Below are 18672 nucleotides of genomic sequence, written 5' to 3'. Positions count from 1 at the left end.
AATGTCGACCAAACTCGAATCTTAGTAAATTTACCCCCTGGTGTCTATCTAGACATTGTCTACCTTTTTACTGTTTAAGAGCTCACCAAGAAAACCCCATAATATTGGCTGAAGTTCTCTAACTGCAATAGAGGCTTGATTTTATGTTTGTGACACTCTGGAACATACTGTAGTCACTGATCATTTATTTTTCATTAAACCAGAAATCAATGTTGCATGTAGACAGAAACAAAGATAACAACTTCAATCACATAGGCATATGAAGTCAATTACGTTGATAATCTTGTAATTTCTTACTGTTCATGTTCTAAAATATCCATTTTCAAAAAGTAGAAACTGACATGAGTTGGGCAGCATTCAACATAGACAAACTTTATGTATATTTGTATTGTTAATAAGCCAGCAGATCAGTTGAGTTTTAAAGTGTATGAAAATAAAATATTTTGGCTGGGTCTAGCAAAAGAAAACTTTTTGACAAGGCTATCCAATGAGTAATAAGCCTGTACTCCTTAAACAATAAGGAAACTCTAGATAAATGTTGCTGGATTGCTGTTGCCTGCCATACTTACTTACAGCATTTTTAGTGTCAGCGTTTTATATTAATCTGAACATCGCTTTTCAATTACCCCTCATGACTATGTTGTAACCTCAATAAAACTGCCTAATTGTATCTCATGCTAAATTTTCTATGCTTTTCCAGTAACTACTAGTCCTCTTTAGAGAAATCCTAGGAAAGTTGACTATTCAGTGGTAATATGAAATATGTGCTCTCAGATTTTCCTATTATTGTCAAATCCAACTTTGTAATACATAATTTTAGAAATATGACAATTATTTTCATTTGCAGAATTGTTTTTGTTTCTAGTGTTTTTATATTTAAAAACAAGCCTCTCTTGTTTTTATTTCAGTTTAATGTAGTCTCTCGAATATAACTAATCTGACAATTTATCTTACCATCTCAAACAAGAACCATTACTAATTATCTACCATTAGTGTAAATAATTCATATAGCCACTAGATGCCTCACTAGTTAGTTGTTGATGTTAAAATAATTATAAAATAAGTGTAATTATAAACAGGCTTCAAATTCAATGTCCATGTTTAGTCAATTTAGTCCATTTTCTAAATTGTCATAATAAACCCTAGTCGCCTTAAATTCATAGGAATCCAAAAAATAAACCCATACTGGAGGGGAGAGGATTTGGTTAATCTCTTAAAGAAGAATGAAACAAAATGGATTTTCCTTTTGAACTCTTTAGAACCGCATGGACTAAACATCGACATTGATTTTAAAGCCTTTTAATTATTACACTTATTTTATAATTACACGTATTTTAACATCAACAACTAACTAGTGAGGCATCTAGTGGCTATATGAATTATTTACACTAATGGTAGATAATTAGTAATGGTTCTTGTTTGAGATGGTAAGATAAATCATAATCCAGCGTCGCGACCGCCCAAGCTGCGTGTGCCGAAACCCCGCTGAAGGAGAAGCTGGCCCCACCGGGCAGAGGGAGAACCTTGAAAATCAATGGTACCAAGGCAGGGATAAATAGGTCCAACAGTTGTAGATATTACATCGTGGACTACCACTGTGGTATACCATCGGGACATACCCTTGCCTTTAACCCTGCTTCTACCACATGTCTTAAAAAGACTTTAAACATGATATTTGTTTTTATGTTTGTATGTTAATTATGATTTCAACTCTTAGCGCTCATTCTATATACTTTTATCAATTAGCACCTTGTATTGAGATGCTTTAACAAAAAACAGGACACTTTAGGAAGTAAATAATGAGTTGAAAGCAAATGTTTTTTACTTGGTTATGTAGAATAAACTGAGGCTAGATTGGGGAGTGCATGATAATGTGCATGAAGTGTGTAGGATTTTATATAAGGAATTATCCTCTTAAATGGTGATGACTTTGACTTTGAAGTTAGTTGTAAAGTAATGGACTGATTAATAATGTAGGAAGTGGTGTACAGTAGGTTGGTAGAAATGTTAGTTGAATGTGGCAAAAAGGGATTAGAGGTTTAAAAACTGGATCGATATTTAATCAGTAGTTTTGCTTAGCAAGTGAAAGGGCAGTGTTGTAAGACGAAATATGAATTTATAGTTAAAGAACACAGTGTTGGTGCTGGATTTCCTACAGTGGAATTTAGCAGGATGGGAGAACTTTGCAAGTTGCATGTCTGTCAGGTTCAGGTAAAGATCACCAGAGACTTTATGCGGTGGTTGGAGCTGCACTGCCAAGGGATTAATTGAGTACATTCTTGTAGAAAGAGGCCGGAAGGGGCAGGAGAGAGGAGTAGTGTCACAAATCGTACTATTCTGTGCAGCCGCCATCCTACTTACTTGCTTCCTCACTCCATGCTCTAGCTTAGTGGCAAACCTCCTGGGTCTCAGGGGGTCATTCAGACCCGGTCGTTAGCGCCGATGCGCTCGGACCGGGTCGATGGTCCCCCACAGAGCATGCCCATGACGGCGCCGGTGAATTTTCAAGACGTCCTCCCCTCATTCAGACCGACCGCACGCTCTGTGCGACCGGCTCTGAATGAGGTCCTCAGTGTGGCATTCATCTAACCGTCTCTATCAGCAGCTTCCATCATACTTGCTGGCTTCCACATGCAACATTCCCTCCAGTGCTGGCTGCTTGTTGCAGCCATGACAGTCTGAATCAACTGACTGTCCCTCCACCAACAGGACTCCAGTTTGCTGTCACCTGACACCTGCAGTCAATCCCTACTCTCCCAGGGGAATATATAGTTTCTCCCTGCACATAGCACTTGCCAGTGCAATATTGTCCACAGCCTGGCTGCATGATACTGCTCTGGCAGATATTTACCCTACTCAGCAACACAAGTGCAGATTACCATCTCGCTGCACCTCTGGCTCCCTATCTGGTTCCATCCCAGTGATCCTGTTATTCGGCTTTATCCCGGTGATCCTGTACCATCAGTGCCAGACCTATAACAGTACCATTGGCTCCAGTCCGATATCCTATACCATTGGTTCCAGTCCTATAATTAGTACCATGGGTTCCATTCCGATATCCTGTATCATGAGATCCAGTCTAATAACCAGCACCATCAGTTCCAGTCTGATATCCTGTACCATCAGTTCCAGTCCAATACTCAGTACCATTGGTTCCAGTCCAATATACCAGTCCGATATCCTATACCATTGGCTCCAAACAGATTACCTGTTCCATCGGTTCCATTCCGATATCCTGTATCATCAGATTCAGTCAGATAACCAGCACCATCAGTTCCAGTCTGATATCCTACATCATTGGATCCAATACAATAATCAACTTCTAGTACAGCTCAGTCACATCTCAGCTGCATTTTCAGCATTCTCATATACATCATTCCATGAGCAGGAAGTATATCAGACCAGCCAGCTTCCAGGCACCAACCCCAGAACCCACTCCTGCCAGAGACTCAAACCCAGATTCACATTTGAAACCTAGCATGACAGTGACCAGTTTGCACTGGTCATATGGATTCAGTGGGCAGTCCTCTGCTAGTAGCTGAGCTCCTGCAGAGCATCATAGGATGTCTCGAGGGTTTAGAGTAATCGCAGTGATAGCTGGTGCAAGATCTCCAAGTGATTTCTGCTTGAAATGACAATCTGCAGACCAATATCACAGGACTTCAGACTCCACATCCTCCCATGAACCCACTCCCCAGCACCTTGGTCTCTGCTCCATCAGTTCCGGTCTCTCATTTGCCCACAACAAATAAATTTGATGGCACTCCCATGCTTTGCCATGGCTTCCTAAACCAGTGTGATGTGTACTTCACATTGCAGCCCTCTAACTTCCCTAGAGACAAGACGCGAGTTGCCTATATCGAGTCCCTGCTTACTGGCCGGCTCTGGAATGCATGTCTCCACTATGGGAGAGGTCAGACCGACTACTCTCCGATTACTTCAGTTTCAGGGCTACCTTTTCTAAGACCTTTGAGCCTGGGAGATTAACAACAGCTTCCATCGAGATCGTGAGGCTACATCAAGGTAGCAAGATGGTCAGGCAGTATGTTGTACAGTTCCAGACTCTGGCCAGCTATGGTGGAATGAGGAGGCATTAACAGAAGCTTTCTTGAATGGTCTGATAAAGGACAAGCTAGCCACCCAGGATCATCCTGTATGTTGGATGATTTTATCTCACTCTGCTATAAGATAGATCTGTGCTTCAGAGAGCGATCCCTGGAGAAGAGCAAAAGTGAGTGACTTACATCTCATCCATCTCCACGTTCTTCTTCACCTCCGTCTGAAGAAGAAGCAATGCAGGGTAACCAATTCTGACTTTCTTCCAAGGAGCATCAGAGTCTAGTTTCCAGAAGAGTGACGAGACTAGTGGTACTCAGCCACTCTCCACAAAAATCAGATTCCATAGTTTCTGTTACCTTGGTTCACACTAAGGTGAACATTGTATCAGCACTTCTCAATTCTGGGGTAGTGGAGAACTTCATCCTGCTGAATATGTCTATCAACATTAAATCTCCACAGAAACCTTACCACAGTCCATCTCCTTATCTGTGGTGGATGGCAGCCTAATTCACCAAGGCACCATTACCTCCAAGACCAGTCCTTTGAAACTCATGGGAGCCCTTCATTTGGAGAAATTTCCTTCATGGTTATTCCTAAGGTTACTCACCCTGTGGTTCTGGGCAGTGGCATCCCTACCTGTCTGTGCACCCAGTGCGGTAGGCTTCTCCGCGTGCTGTTACATTAAGGGGCATGGCCTTGTGGGTGGGGGCATGACCTCATGGCCTGCCCCGAATACCCTTTTTTTTTTTCTCACTGGGGGTGCGGGAGGTGCAGGCTGGCCTCGGGGACCAGCCTGTGTGAAGTGCCGGCTCCCTCACTGTGCTAGGAGCCGAGTGCTGCATGTAATGCAGCACCCGGCTCCTATCACTGAGGGGGAGCCAGCACTGTGGTGTCACCCCTCTGCTGGTGACACCCAGGTGTGGCCCGCACCCCCCTTGTGATGCCAGTGGTTCTGGGGCTTCCTTGGTTACAAAAACATGATACCAAAATTCAGTGGTCCTCTAAGCTGATCTTGTCTTGAGGAAAAGCCTGTTCAGTATCCTGTCTCCAGAAAGTGGTTCCTCTCTGGGAATCTGAGAGTTCTGTCGTGGAGAAGTTACCTCCCCAGTAGCATTTCTACATGGATGTTATCATCAAACAAGGTGTCAATTGTCTTCCTCTTCACTGCGAATAGGATTGTCCCATAAATTTGATACCTTGGAAGATGCCTCCTCGTGGCCGCACCTATCCACTCTACAGACAGCTGTCATGTCTGCCTACATTAAAGAAAACCTTGAAAAGGAATTTATCCATCCTCCCCCATCACCTGCGGGAGCAGGATTTTTCTTCGTCAAAAAGAAGGATGGTGGCTTACGTCCTTGTATTGACTATAGAGGCCTTAACAACATTATTAGAACCTCTACCCATCAACTCTCATCATTGAATTTTTTGGGCGGGTCAAAGGATCCCCCATTTCACCAAGTTGGACCTTCAAGGGGCCTACAACCTGAACTGAATCAGAGCGGGGGACGAATGGAAGACATCATTTAACACCAAAAACGAGCACTAGGAATACCTGGTGATGCCATTCGGGCTGAGCAGCGCTCTCGCTGTCTTCCAGCATTTTGTCAATGAGATCTTCCGGGACCTTCATTACCATTCAGTTGTAGTCTACTTGGACAATATTCTAATCTTATCCTAGACCATTTCCACTCATCGGGCTCAGGTCAAAAAAGTTCTAGAGTGGCTAGACCAGAACCATCTATTCTGCAAACTGAAGTGTGTATTCAAGGTTATCTATAACATTTCTGAGAATCATAATTTCTAGTTCCAACCTCCAGATGGCTCCGGAGAAGGTGCAAGCAGCACTGACATGGACTGAACAAACCTCTTTGAAGACCACTCAAAGATTTCTAGGCTTCGCCAATTATTTTTTTTTTTTTATTAATTATTAAGGGTTCTCTACCTTAGCAGCTCCCAACACTGCCCTCACCCGGAAAGGCGCTAATGCAGCTCAGTGGCCTCCTAAAGCCAAGTTGGCCTTCCAGCTCCTGAAGCATTCCTTCATCTCTGCAGCAAACCTGAACCAGCAGGACGTAACCCATCCTTTCATTCTGGAGGTGGATGCGTCTTCAGAAAGGGTTGATTCAGTGCTGTCCCAGAAATTAGAAGACAATAAAGCCGATCCTTGAGATTTCTTCTCCAAAAAATTCACACCCGCTGCGAAGAATTACCCCATAGGCGAGAAAGAACTCCTTGCCATCAAGCTGACATTCGAGGAATAGTGATATCTTTTGGAGGGTGCACAGTTTCCCATCTCCAGATATACAGACCATAACCACCTACTGTTTTTGAAGACCGCCCAATGCCTAAGACTTAGACAGGCTCGGTGGGCGCAGCTCTTTTCTCATTTTGAGTTCAAGCTGCACTTTCACCCTGGATCACAGAGCGGCAAGGCTGATGCTCTCTCCCACTCAATGTGTTCTGGCAAAGACTCAGCTGCAATTGAGCCATATCCTCTACTCAATCCATCAGTCTTCACTTCTATGAAGCCAGCATCCACTCCACCACCTGGGAAGACTTTTGGGGATTCCAACCTATGCAAAAGACTTCTCCTCTGGGCTCATGCTTCTCGATTCTCCAGGTACGCTGAAGCTTAAAAGACATTTGAGTTTTTTAGCCGATCATATTGGTGGCCATCCTTTCAAACAACTAAGGAAGAGTGTGGGGTGTTGTAATCACTGTTAATCAGAATGGCATTTTCATGCTGTCTGCTCAGTCAGTCAAGCCACTCTGTATTGGTGAGTTGGTGAAAGCTTTCAGCATGAGTCTGTTTTTTCTAGAGGAGGACCAGCAAGCTCTATTTCCCATAGGTGCTGAACCCAATTCATCATTATGTATCTGCTACCTAGTGTTGAACACCCGCAACAAGTACACCTGCTGACAGGAGTATTTGCAGCTGTTTCCAGGTCTCGGTTGCAGTTATGTGAACACCACCCTCACTATACCTGCCCTACACTTGCTCGTACTTTACTCTTTTGTAACTTCTCTCTATACTTAAGGAGTCAAAACTGTAAGATGCAGACAAATTAGCAATTAGAAAAATTGTAATCTAATGTTTTGTGGGCATAGTACAGAAATGCATATTACAGGCAACTCTACACAAGGATCAATTAAACAACTGCAATTTTGCTGGCTCATGAGGTGGGCTTTATTTGTAACATGTAACTGTCATATATGTGTTGTGACTATACATGTGTGTGGTCAAATATTTGGGATGCTAACAAAAATAAAAATGTGAAAACAATGGAGCAAAACAACTTCTATGCTGTAGAGTGCATGAGGTTCTACTTAGCAAGCAAAAAAAATCACTTAAATCATGCAGAAACTAAAGGGAGGTAGGGTAATGTCTTACTATAGCAGTGACTGAGGGGATGCACTACTATAGAGGTTAAGGATTAATGTGTTACTGGAGTGGTGAAATGGAAATGGAAACATCAGCTGGTATATATTGTGACAAGAATTACATAGACCAGGTAAAATCCAACAGATGTTTATTTTTTCACCACAGGCAAGTATAGAGGACAGTGCAGTTTTCACAGGCAAGATGTTACAGGCTGGTACACAGAATCTTCCAAACAGTAATACAGTTCTTTTAGTGGACTCACAGGTTCAGGATCCCTAACAATAGTCACCCACGGCCTATAACCTGGGCAACTTTTTCACCGTCCGGATCAGTTTCCCAGTGTCTCTGCAGTTCTTTTACCAGCCTCACACAGGTATCAGTAATCAGCTGTCTTTCCAGACTCTGATTGAGGCAACACCTGAACTTGACCCTTCAGCCATACTGCCTTTGCTCTGCCAAACCTAAAATATCTGGACATTCCACATTCACTTCATGTGGAATTATGCTGACCTTCTCACACTCCTCCCCCCTTAGATTAAACCACCCTGGTGAAGCAAAGAAACTTTCAGGCGAGCTACCTGCCTCACCCACAACTATTTGTGCCACTCATCCAGGCACACAGCTCTCTGTCTTTTTCCAAAGTTCGCCATCTTCATCCCCTTCCTCCTCCTCCCCTAGCTTCACCATAGGATTGTTTGGAGGATCGGGCCCAACAAATTTTCTGGAAAGGGCATCAGCATTGAGGTGCTGTTTCCCCAGACGATGCTGTACCTCAAATTTAAATGGCTGCAAAGACAAAAACCAGCCGTTTACACTAGCATTCACTTCTTTGTTCATGTGCATCCACGGGGCACAGAAATAAAGATGAGAGACACGGGGGCTTGAAAATTAATCTGAGAGACAGAGTGAAGCAGATGAAGCTGAGAGACAAGGGTGGGGGGATAATGATGCTGAGAGATACAGGAGTTATGAGTGGATGGCTTCAGATGGAGAGGCACATGAGATGATGCTGGAGACAGGGATATTACTGGAGTGATGAGGGTTGAGGCTGGTGCAACACAGGCGAGAATAAGGCTGAGAGACACAGTTAGGAATGAGGCTGGGGAGACACAGGGGATGAGCCAAATGCCGAGCTGCATGTACTTACTGGGAGGATATAGGGGGCCCAAAAACATGTGTGTCCCGGGCCCCAAGATTTCTGTTGCCGGCCCTGGCCATCGAATCGGCTGTCGCCATTGCAAGGTGCATATCGCACCGTTTATGGGGGCCTTTATACGATACATCCATGATCCCTCCCATCTTTAAACATCATCTTAATATCAACATTATATTGAGGGTGGTGTTATGAAGAGGCAAAAATAAAATGAGTTCAATACAGAGAATTTACATAGTTGTTAATTTGGATAGAATTATAAGGGAAGTAGTTTCTGAGAGCAGTGTATTAACTCATTCATATAAGCTGCGTTTGTGTGTAACAATTGCTTACATTATTTTTTTTTATTATTTTTTTAAATGTAATTTTTTCTTTTCTTTTAAGCATCTACACGCTTTTTCTGTGTCGGCAAGGAATCCATGAAAACTAGAATGTGCTGGGTTACAGAATCTGGGTTATCTATGGAATTTGTACATTTATGGCCACAATTAGGAGACACACCAGCTGTTTTAGAGCAGAGGGATGTTATCTCAGTTAAGAAATAGGATTTACAGTAAAGGAACAGAAAAAAGTAATTAAGCTGGAAAATGTTGTAATAATAAGACAAACATAATAAACTAGTGTATTTTCTATAATCCGACAGGAACCTATCCATCTAAATGTCAACAATATATAAACTGTTTACATTTGGATTTTTCCCCTCTTACCCTAAAAACAATTACTATCTACACATGATGTGAAACCCCCACAGAGGTCTTTGTGTGTTGTACAGATAAAAGGTACTGTAGTCATATACAGAGACTAGTCTCACCTCCCTGTGCAGCAGGAAGGGGAGCAAGTTCCCCTGACACCTCATTCATTCACCAATCAATCATAAGGGAAGGGAACGACGGAGTCCCCCTGTCTTGCTGCAGAGCTAAATCCATCACAAGTTTCTGACATTCTCTCTACCTTCCACCTTGCCCTGGTAACCGGCTGGCTTGCATCTTGCAGTAAATGTGCTCAGTCTGCGGGCTGCTAAGGAGACTGGATTGCTGGATGGGAAACAGACGACCCTTGCTGGAATAATAGTATACACCATTCCCTATGCCTAAGGGCGCAACTGTACTGTGAGAGACACAGACCCCCCCTTCCCCACAGGTTAATGTGTGGCAGACAAGTCGGCAACGGACAGAAGGAAACATGGGACAGATTGCATGTGTGACTACTCTGGGGGAATTGCCAAAAACTCCCAGATGCTGTGAGTTAAAGTCTCTCAGAGGACTTTGCAGCTGGGAGGTGTAGAGGAGCCTGGAGTAGCAGCGTCCTTGCCCTGAGATGTGTCCGCAGAGAAAGTTGTCATTTGCGGGGCTGGGAATGGGACACCTTCCGCTTACAATGCCCTGTACTAGATGAGAGGTGCCAGCACATTCTCAGAGCAGGGAACAGACACGGTGACTCACCTAAACTTATCCAGCAGCAGCTCCTGTGGGGGTGGGGTGGAACTTGAAGAAGCCTGGAAACTGGATGGACAGAGGCGCACTGACCACAGGACAGCACATGGCTACACCAGTATGTTGGACTGACCCCTGATGTACATCTGAATGGTGCAGGCTGACTATGAAAATGCTGGTGCTGGGGGCACTGGCTGCATTTTCCATGGTGAGCATCATGACCTATGGGTACCTGTGCTGGGACAAAGGTGAGCCAAATCTGGGAAACCAACAGTCCATGTATGAAGATCTAGATGAGCTGCAGGGACGGGACGGGCAGCAGCCACACATTATATTCATACTGGCTGATGATCAGGGATACCGAGATATTGGGTACCACGGATCTGAGATCAGGACACCGACACTGGATAAATTAGCTTCGGAAGGAGTAAAGCTGGAGAACTACTACGTGCAGCCCATCTGCTCACCCTCTAGGAGCCAGTTTATCACTGGGAAGTAAGTGCTGAGTGTTACATATAATGCAGGACATGAGCAATCCCCATCACCGTTGCAGACTTTGCATCCTTCCCATGTACTATACTGATACTTTATGCCCGGCAGACTGTTGCTGTATAGAAACTACAGCAGTTTCTCTAAAGTGTTAGTATTATTAACATATCACGATATTGCTTGTAGTATTATTAACATATCACGATATTGCTTGTAGTATTATTAACATACCACGATATCGCTTGTATTCATTTGTTGATTGTTTTTGTTTGTAGTTTTAACATTTGTGATGTTGTATCATATGAATAATATGACCCTTAACCTGTATAGAGACTGCCACTAGAATGATCATTTACAGCTCTGGAAAAAAAACAACAATTTTCCAGGTTATTTCTTTTTATTAACTTTGTGTCAGCAGAAGAGCTGAGCAAGGCTGTTTCTCCAGTAGATCCCTGCACTTCTGTAAAGGAAACGCTTGCTGCTTTGTATGGTACAAGATGAGCTCATTAGTTTTTGGGTTACCGAGTGTAATAAATTACATCCAGTGTCTAACAATCTGCAGAAATGTCTAGAATTCAAAGCAGGTTTGGCATTAAGGTAAACTTGGCAGATTTTTAAGTAATGTTTCTGGAGCAATTTAACATTCAAAACAGAATAATAAATAATAATTATGTGATTTTTATAGTTTATTCGTATAATTTTCGAAAGCACTGAAGTGAGTCTTCTAAAACAGGTCTGTTTTTTGTTGTTGTTTTTTTTGGGGGTGGGGGTGGGGCTAGTGGGTGTCACTTATATAGTATGTTATGAATGCAAGGGCCTATTTCTCAATTGTTTGGGGGGTACTTGCAAATATTATATATCCACTGGATATATCTTCAGGAGACCACAGTAAATATTGGAGATATCTTTTGTGGTTCCCCGTTTTCAACCACAAAAGCAGCTCCCATAGAAACCTATGGCGCTGTTTTCTTGCTGAATTTACCAAGTAGCTTGGCCTGGTAGCTAATACCATCTGAAATGGTGTTAGGCATTAGCCTATAGGCTACAGATTTGCAAAAGCACTGATTCTTCCCCCGGCACTTATCACTCGAATATGCAGGGTCAGCAGAACGCACAAGCACAGTAGCACAGAGGCCACTAGGATGTTAAATTAAAGTGATCACTGATGTGATCAGCATACATTTAGATAATCTCAAGGATGGGCTGCTATTGGAGTCCATGTTCCTAGATATGATCAATAGTACATCCCAGTGGTACTTAATATCTTATTGCCATGAATAGCAGTGATAACAGATTATAATTATTGGGTCATAAACAATGGCGGATTCTACCTAGGAGCTACGGGACTGCAGCCTCTCTCCCGCACCCCCCACCACACACAGAATAAATCTGCCATCCAGTGAGCTCCAGTCCTGGCTCCGGCACCCCCCACTCACAAGTGTGAGAACGATCATCACTAGCAAGGCAGGCACAGCAGGGAGCAGGAGACAGTTTCCCTGTGTAGATCTGCCATGCATGTGTTGGCAGGGCCGGTGCAAGGTTTCTTAGCACCGAAGGCATAGCTTCAGCCTAAACCCCACCCCCACCCCACGCACAGACACACTCCCAGTTCCACCTCTTTTGGTGGTAAGGGTCCAAAGTGCACATGCACATAGCTGCTTTTTCACATGCACATTTTCTGAGCATATAAAGTGTAAATTAACACATCATATGCTAAACAGGTGTACATTCAACACCGCATCAGCACCATAGTTGATACTGAATATTAGATTGATCATGATGTTATGATCCATCCAATATTCAGTGCAACTTCTGTAATAATATTATTGCATATCATGTGTGAGCTGCCCCAGAAAGATGAAGTGCCATTGAGAACATATATAAATTTAAATCACCAAATTTATTCTTGTACAATAATTAAAAAGGCAAAGTATACCTTCATACACACAATAAAAATAGCTGTACTCTGAAAAGCACCATTTGATCCTTTAGATAATACACAGATAATAATTCAAAAATCTTGTAAGATGTTCCTTCATTAAGAAACTAGTATCTGCACAGTTACTTCCTATATATGGTATCAATTTAAAGACAAAAATGTTATCCATCAATGTTAAATGGGAATAATGTTGCAATTTAAAAGCAAAAAAGGATCCAGCGGTATTAGATGAAAATAATGTTGCAGATGGCCACACTAGGGGCGGGATGTACTAAGCATTGCAGGCGGTACATCCTGCCTCTCTACGGGTACATAACGTGGTTGATTACCACGGTATGTGCCTAGAAAATTGCAAAGGACATCTCTCCCTATAAGAGATAATCCTTTGCGATGCCCCAAGACAGAGGGACTTCCAGGTTTAACACCCAGAAGTCCCTCTGCAGGGGGTGATGAGACGGGTCCGATTGGATTCCTCTCAGGGGGAGCATTTCGGAAAGAAGCCCATAGTCTTAATTTTTCATTCCAGCATTCAATGCCCAGTATTATCATGTTACTGGTGAAACAGGTTTGTGTTGTTGTAGTGTGGTGTTTCTGTGTTCAAACTGATATTGTCACTTGTTCTTCCTTTACATTGGTGTTGCATTGCATTGTGATAAATATGTTGTATTATGCACACTGAAAGGGTGCGAGCACTGACAAAGGCTAAGAACCACTGCTCTAGCTCCTATATTTACACCTTCAAGGCTTGGTTTTATTGGACTAGGTATAAAAATCAGACTCATGGGTGAGAAGTACCAGGGATGTGCAATCAGGGTAGGAAGGGGAGGCAGAGCCTCCCCTGTCATACTCCCTCCCCTATTATACTCCCTGTCATGCTCCAGAGCTTTGATATAAAAACTTTGTTTTCACATGTGCCTCCCCAGCCATTGACCTCACCGCATGTCATTAAGGAGTACAATATATTAAGGGGGTGTTCTTTGGTTTATGGCTGTAGCAGAGACTGTTATTAATTCCAACAAAAGGAATTATTTTCTCACTGAAGGTATAAACCAGGCTCTACCTGTCATTAATTTGCAAATACTTTTTTGCACCTTTTAGGCATATTGAGGCTGATGTGGAGTTAAGTGTGTGTGAATGAACTTAGCCGGTAAGTAACATTAGGAAAATAGATGTGGAACAAAGGAAGCAAGAGGTGTTCTCATGTAGACAAAGACAAAGTGCAACAAGTGTGTGTTAACTCCCATGCATGCTGACAATTATATGGAAATTTTGCAGTTAGTACAGGCACGGGTGTAGCGAGGGTGGTTCCAGTGGAGCATGAGCTCCAAACGCCAAAATGGACAGAGGGCGCCATCCAGAGTTCCGGAATTCATGGGGTACGGCACAGTATGACAGGAACCTGTTAGTTTTATCTCAGTTTGTTTGCTCTATATCCTAAATAAGTTACGGATCAGAGATCCGTTTTTATATTTCATGTTCCCTCAAGCTGCCCAGATTGTCTTCCCTCCAGCCCTCCCTCCTCTTTGGTCATCTTGTCACCTCCCCTTTCCTGTCAGATTGATTACATTCACTTCTCGCCTCTTTAATTCCCTCCCCTCTCTACCCTGTGATCGGCTCTTTACCCCTGTCCACTTCTTTCTTATTGGCTTCTGTCATCACCCCTCTCTGATCGACTTTGTCCCTCCCCCCTCTTTTCTTATTGGCTTCTGTCACCAGCCCTCTCTGATCGGCTCTTTGTCCCTCACCTCTCCATTCTTATTGACTTCAGTCACCACCCCTCTCCTCTCCTTATTGGCTTCTGTGACCACCCCTCTCCTCTCCTTATTGGATTCTGTGACCACCCCTCCCCTTTCCTTATTGGCTTCTGTGACAACCCCTCTCCTCTCCTTTTCTTATTGGCTTCTGTCACCACCTCTCTCCTCTCCTTTTTTTATTGGCTTCTGTCACTGGCCCTCTCTAATTGGCTTTGCCCCATCCTCTCCTTTTATTATTGGCTTCTGTCACTGGCCCTCTCTGATTGGCTTTGCCCTTCCCCTCTCCTTTCGTATTGGCCTCTGACACCACCCCTCTCTTATCAGCACTTTCACCTCCCCTCTCCTCTTTGATCCCCTCCCTCCTTCTCTCCTCATTCATTCAGTCAGTCAGTCATTCATTCATTCATTCGTTGTGCTTCAATGGACTTAATAGTTACACATCTGAGGTATGAGATTAAAAAGAGTAACTGCTTTGCTATGTAAAGTAAGGAAATATTCCCAGGCATGACCACACAGTGTTATTTGAAAGGTCTTTTAAAAAATATTAGGAGACCTGAAATAATAACAATGGTTGAAGACTGACCATGATTAGTAGTACTCACATTAATATAGGTGCAATGTAAATTTGCAAAGTGGGAGCATAGCTAAGAAGGGAGCTTCTCATAGGTGTTCCCACTCCAGTGACAGCTGCTTGGGGCAGTAATTGCAGTAATAAGCTGTGCACCCTGTGGAATTTCACTCTAGCACATATATTCTGTCAATTTAAGTTAAATGATCAGAATATATAATACAAACTTCTCTATTGACTAATAACAATGATTCAAAGGAGATAAAAGTTAGATTCTAGGTGCTATACATAAATACAGCAGTGCCAAAGGAGCTACCGTTTAATGTCGGATCACCGAGGCATTCTATTCCTCCAGTGGGGCCTCCATACCCCAGCGTGATACTATCAGTTTGCTGCTTTCCTCTTCACTTCAGTATTCCCTACAGGCTGGCCATACCCCACAGGCACAGTTCAGTACAGGGTGGGGGGCGCTATGACATACACTTTCTCCGGGCGCCATGGTTCCATGCTACCTCTCTGAGTACAGGTCAGGTTCAAGTACACACTGATGATGACTTGTAAACCAGCCACAAATGCTGCCAATGCAGAGGCATGTGCATCTTTCAGCATGATACACAGAGATTATAAGTAAAGATCTGCATATGTGCAATAATAGGCACATGCACTTTTCTTTGGAATAAAATACACCCAGCTCTGCATCAGCCCCATCATATGGAATGTTGCTGATATAGGGGTCTATTCAGCAAGAGTGACGATGTTGCCCAGAATATTATCGGGCAACATCATCATGAGTTTTATCAATTATGATAATTTATTGCTGCTATTCAGCAATATTTTGTGCAGGGACAGTGGCTGCGGAAACACGCTGTCCCTGCAATGTTACAGAAGGCATTATTTTTGGGATTCCGAAAACAATACCTTCTGTTTGTTCTTCTGCACATGCTCAGTCATGCGCTCGGGAATAGTCTCCGTCCCTGCTTCTGGTGACCGCCGATGGGGTAAGTACATCTCCAGCCCGTCCAAATTGATTGACATGTGTATACAGGTTTTATATTAGCCTGTATACATGTATATGTATATGCCAGTTGGCTGCAACTGAACCCTGATAAAACAGAGGTCCTTATGATAGGTCACAGGACAGGGCTACAGCATAGCCAACCAACAGGACTTATACTTGGGGGTTTAGAATTACAAAACACTGAACATGTGCGGAATCTTGGTGTTGTCCTGGATAGTGGCTTGACGCTTAAACATCAGGTATCAGCCACAATCAAATCCTGATTCTTTCATCTGAGGAACATAGCCAGAATCAAGCACTTAATTCCCTCAGAAGATCTGCCTAAAGTCATACATGCATTTATATCATCACGCCTAGACTACTGCAACGCCCTCTACCTTGGTCTCCCAGCAAAAGAATTGCACTGCTTGCAGATGGTACAAAATGCAGCTGCCAGGCTATTAACCAACCAGCCCCATTCCAGCCACATAACACCCATTCTCTACTCCCTTCACTGGCTGCCTGTCAGATGGCAAATTGCTTTCAAGATTCGATTACTAACTTACAAAGCCCTACATGACCATGGCCCAAGGTACCTGAAGCAGCTTCTGATTCCTTACCGTCCCACTTGATTACTGCGATCCGTTGACGAAGGACTATTAACAGTACCTAGAATCTCACGAAATTCGTCTGGGGGTCGACCTTTCAGTTTTGTGGCTCCAACCTTTTGGAACTCACTTCCCCACACAGTTCGAGAGGCCTCCACTCTAGAATCCTTCAAAAATAGACTCAAGACTCACCTATTCACCCAAGCATTTCACTAATGTCCCTTGTTTAAGCTTATTTTGTATTTTGTACTGTAAATGTAAAGCACTTTGAGTCCTTTAGGAGAAAAGCGCTATATAAATAAAATTATTATTATTAAATTATTATATTTATGTGCTATTATAGTTAACATTTATATGTAAATGTTAAATATAATCGCACATAAATATAAATGTATACAGGCTAGTATAAAGCCTGTATACACATGTCAATCAATTTAGGCAGGTTTAACATGCCCCAGGTGGACTTACCTGTCGGAAAGCAGGCTCGGAGACTGGGCGGACTTACAAGATGCTGCAGGGACTTATGGGAAAATTTCCCTCTGTCCCTGCAGTTTTCGGAATATATCTCAGATGGCGTTATATAAAGTAAATATTTTTCGAGTGATTTAACACTTTTTGCTTTGCTGAATAGCAAGAAGCGTTAAAGCACTGTAGAGATCAATGGCTGATCCCTACAGTGCGGTACTCTGCGAGATGGGAATTAATGGAGAAGATAATTGCATTCTCTTCTCCATTATCCTATTGCTGAATAGGAGATTTACATAAAAAATATGGAAATCATAGTTTCCATATTTTGTTATGTAAAAAAATCAGTGCTGAATAAACCCATTAAGCACAATTCTACCAATGTAGTAAATGCATTGAAATGTGTAACAGTAACACAAGTGATAAATACGGTCTCAATATCTCATCCCACACTAAGTTTATTTAACACATTAATGAGGATAAACAAAGCAATAATTGTAGCAAGAAAGTTGGAAACATGAAACTAATGATGGGTGTAGTTTTACAGGATTAAATAAGGATGAAGTAAAAATTTAATGGAAGTAGCTTTTTGAATAAAAGTTTGGATTTATCAAAGCCAATGTTTGTTGTCTTGACTGCTCTGGAGAAACCATCATTTCAAAGTTGTACACAACATCATTGGATATGAACCAGGTAGCAGAATAAGTATATCCAGTCACAAAGTACAGTATAGGTACTCGGTGTATACTTGCCGATATCCTGGCTGCCCCTCAGCTTAGCAGGGGGGGGAGCGGCAAAGGGGGCGTGGCCAGGACATTGTGCACCGTTTAGGGGTGGAGCTATGTACTCGCGTCATTTTGCCCCTGCTACATAATGCCAAGATTTGCGGCATCGTGGAGCAGGGGGCGGGGTCATGATGACGCGATTCAGCGAGAATTACGTCATCAGCCCCCCCGCTATGGGTGTTTGGATAGGCATTGCAGTGGGGACTGGAGGGGCCGGGAGGCATGCCTACTTTTCCGGGGTGGACGGGAGCAGCACCCGATTTTTGGGAGGCTCCCGACTAAATCGGGAGAGTAGGCATATATGACTTGGTGGCTAAGCATTCCTGGCAAGGAGCACGGCCAATCAGGGAGTAGGATGGTAAAGTATAGCTCCTCCCTTCACAGTCTGTGTGCCATATTTCATAACAGCACAGTTTAAGGATGAAGTGACTTTTGAGGAGGAGGTGGAAATTGTTCAAAAGGAGGTTGAAGATCCTGATCTGAAATCTTTTCCCCTGGGAGGAATTAGAGCTTCCAAGATTGTTATTCAATAATACTTCAGTTGTAACTGACAATACGTATATTCAAAAACACAAATAATGAATATTTTACTATTTTCGTTTAACATATAAATTGTAATAATTGATTACCTAAACCATGGATTCAAATTGTACACTTATGTTTACAGTATTTATGGGCATAAAATATATTCTGCATGAAAATTGAACATTTCTGATTTGCTGATGGACTCGCATTTCACCATTCAGCATATGCATTTCACATCTTTACTAAAAGATAATAAAATATACTCTGCTTTAAAGTATTCCTTATGTATTATTGATTGATTTTTAATGTATTCCCTATGTATTATTGATTGATTTTTAATGTATTCCCTATGTATTATTGATTGGGTTTTTTTTTTAGATCGAGCCAACCTCAAATAGCTGTGTATAGTGTGAGCACTGAGGCTGGATGAACAGAGTCAGGTATTTGGGCCCCTGACCCTTCAAGCTAAGGTCCACTGAGGCCAGATTCAAGGGCTAATCATTTACATCTGC

General features: G+C 42.8%; 1 protein-coding gene across 1 annotated transcript in view; it reads left to right on the top strand.

Annotated features, from left to right (window-relative positions):
- Positions 1-9574: 9574 nt before the first annotated feature.
- Positions 9575-18672, top strand: part of ARSJ (arylsulfatase family member J) — a 124736-nt gene continuing 115638 nt past the window's right edge. The window contains exon 1 of the mRNA XM_088452210.1: positions 9575-10525. Coding sequence (XP_088308336.1) covers positions 10197-10525 — 329 coding nt within the window. The 5' untranslated portion in view covers positions 9575-10196. The remainder of the gene's footprint in view (positions 10526-18672) is intronic.

The sequence above is a fragment of the Taudactylus pleione genome, unplaced genomic scaffold (genome assembly GCF_031769625.1).
Source record: "Taudactylus pleione unplaced genomic scaffold, aTauple2 ptg000036l, whole genome shotgun sequence".
In the NCBI taxonomy this organism is placed as follows: Eukaryota; Metazoa; Chordata; class Amphibia; order Anura; family Myobatrachidae; genus Taudactylus; species Taudactylus pleione.
Note: the sequence above shows the minus strand (reverse complement) of the source record. Positions and strands in the feature narration are given on the sequence as shown.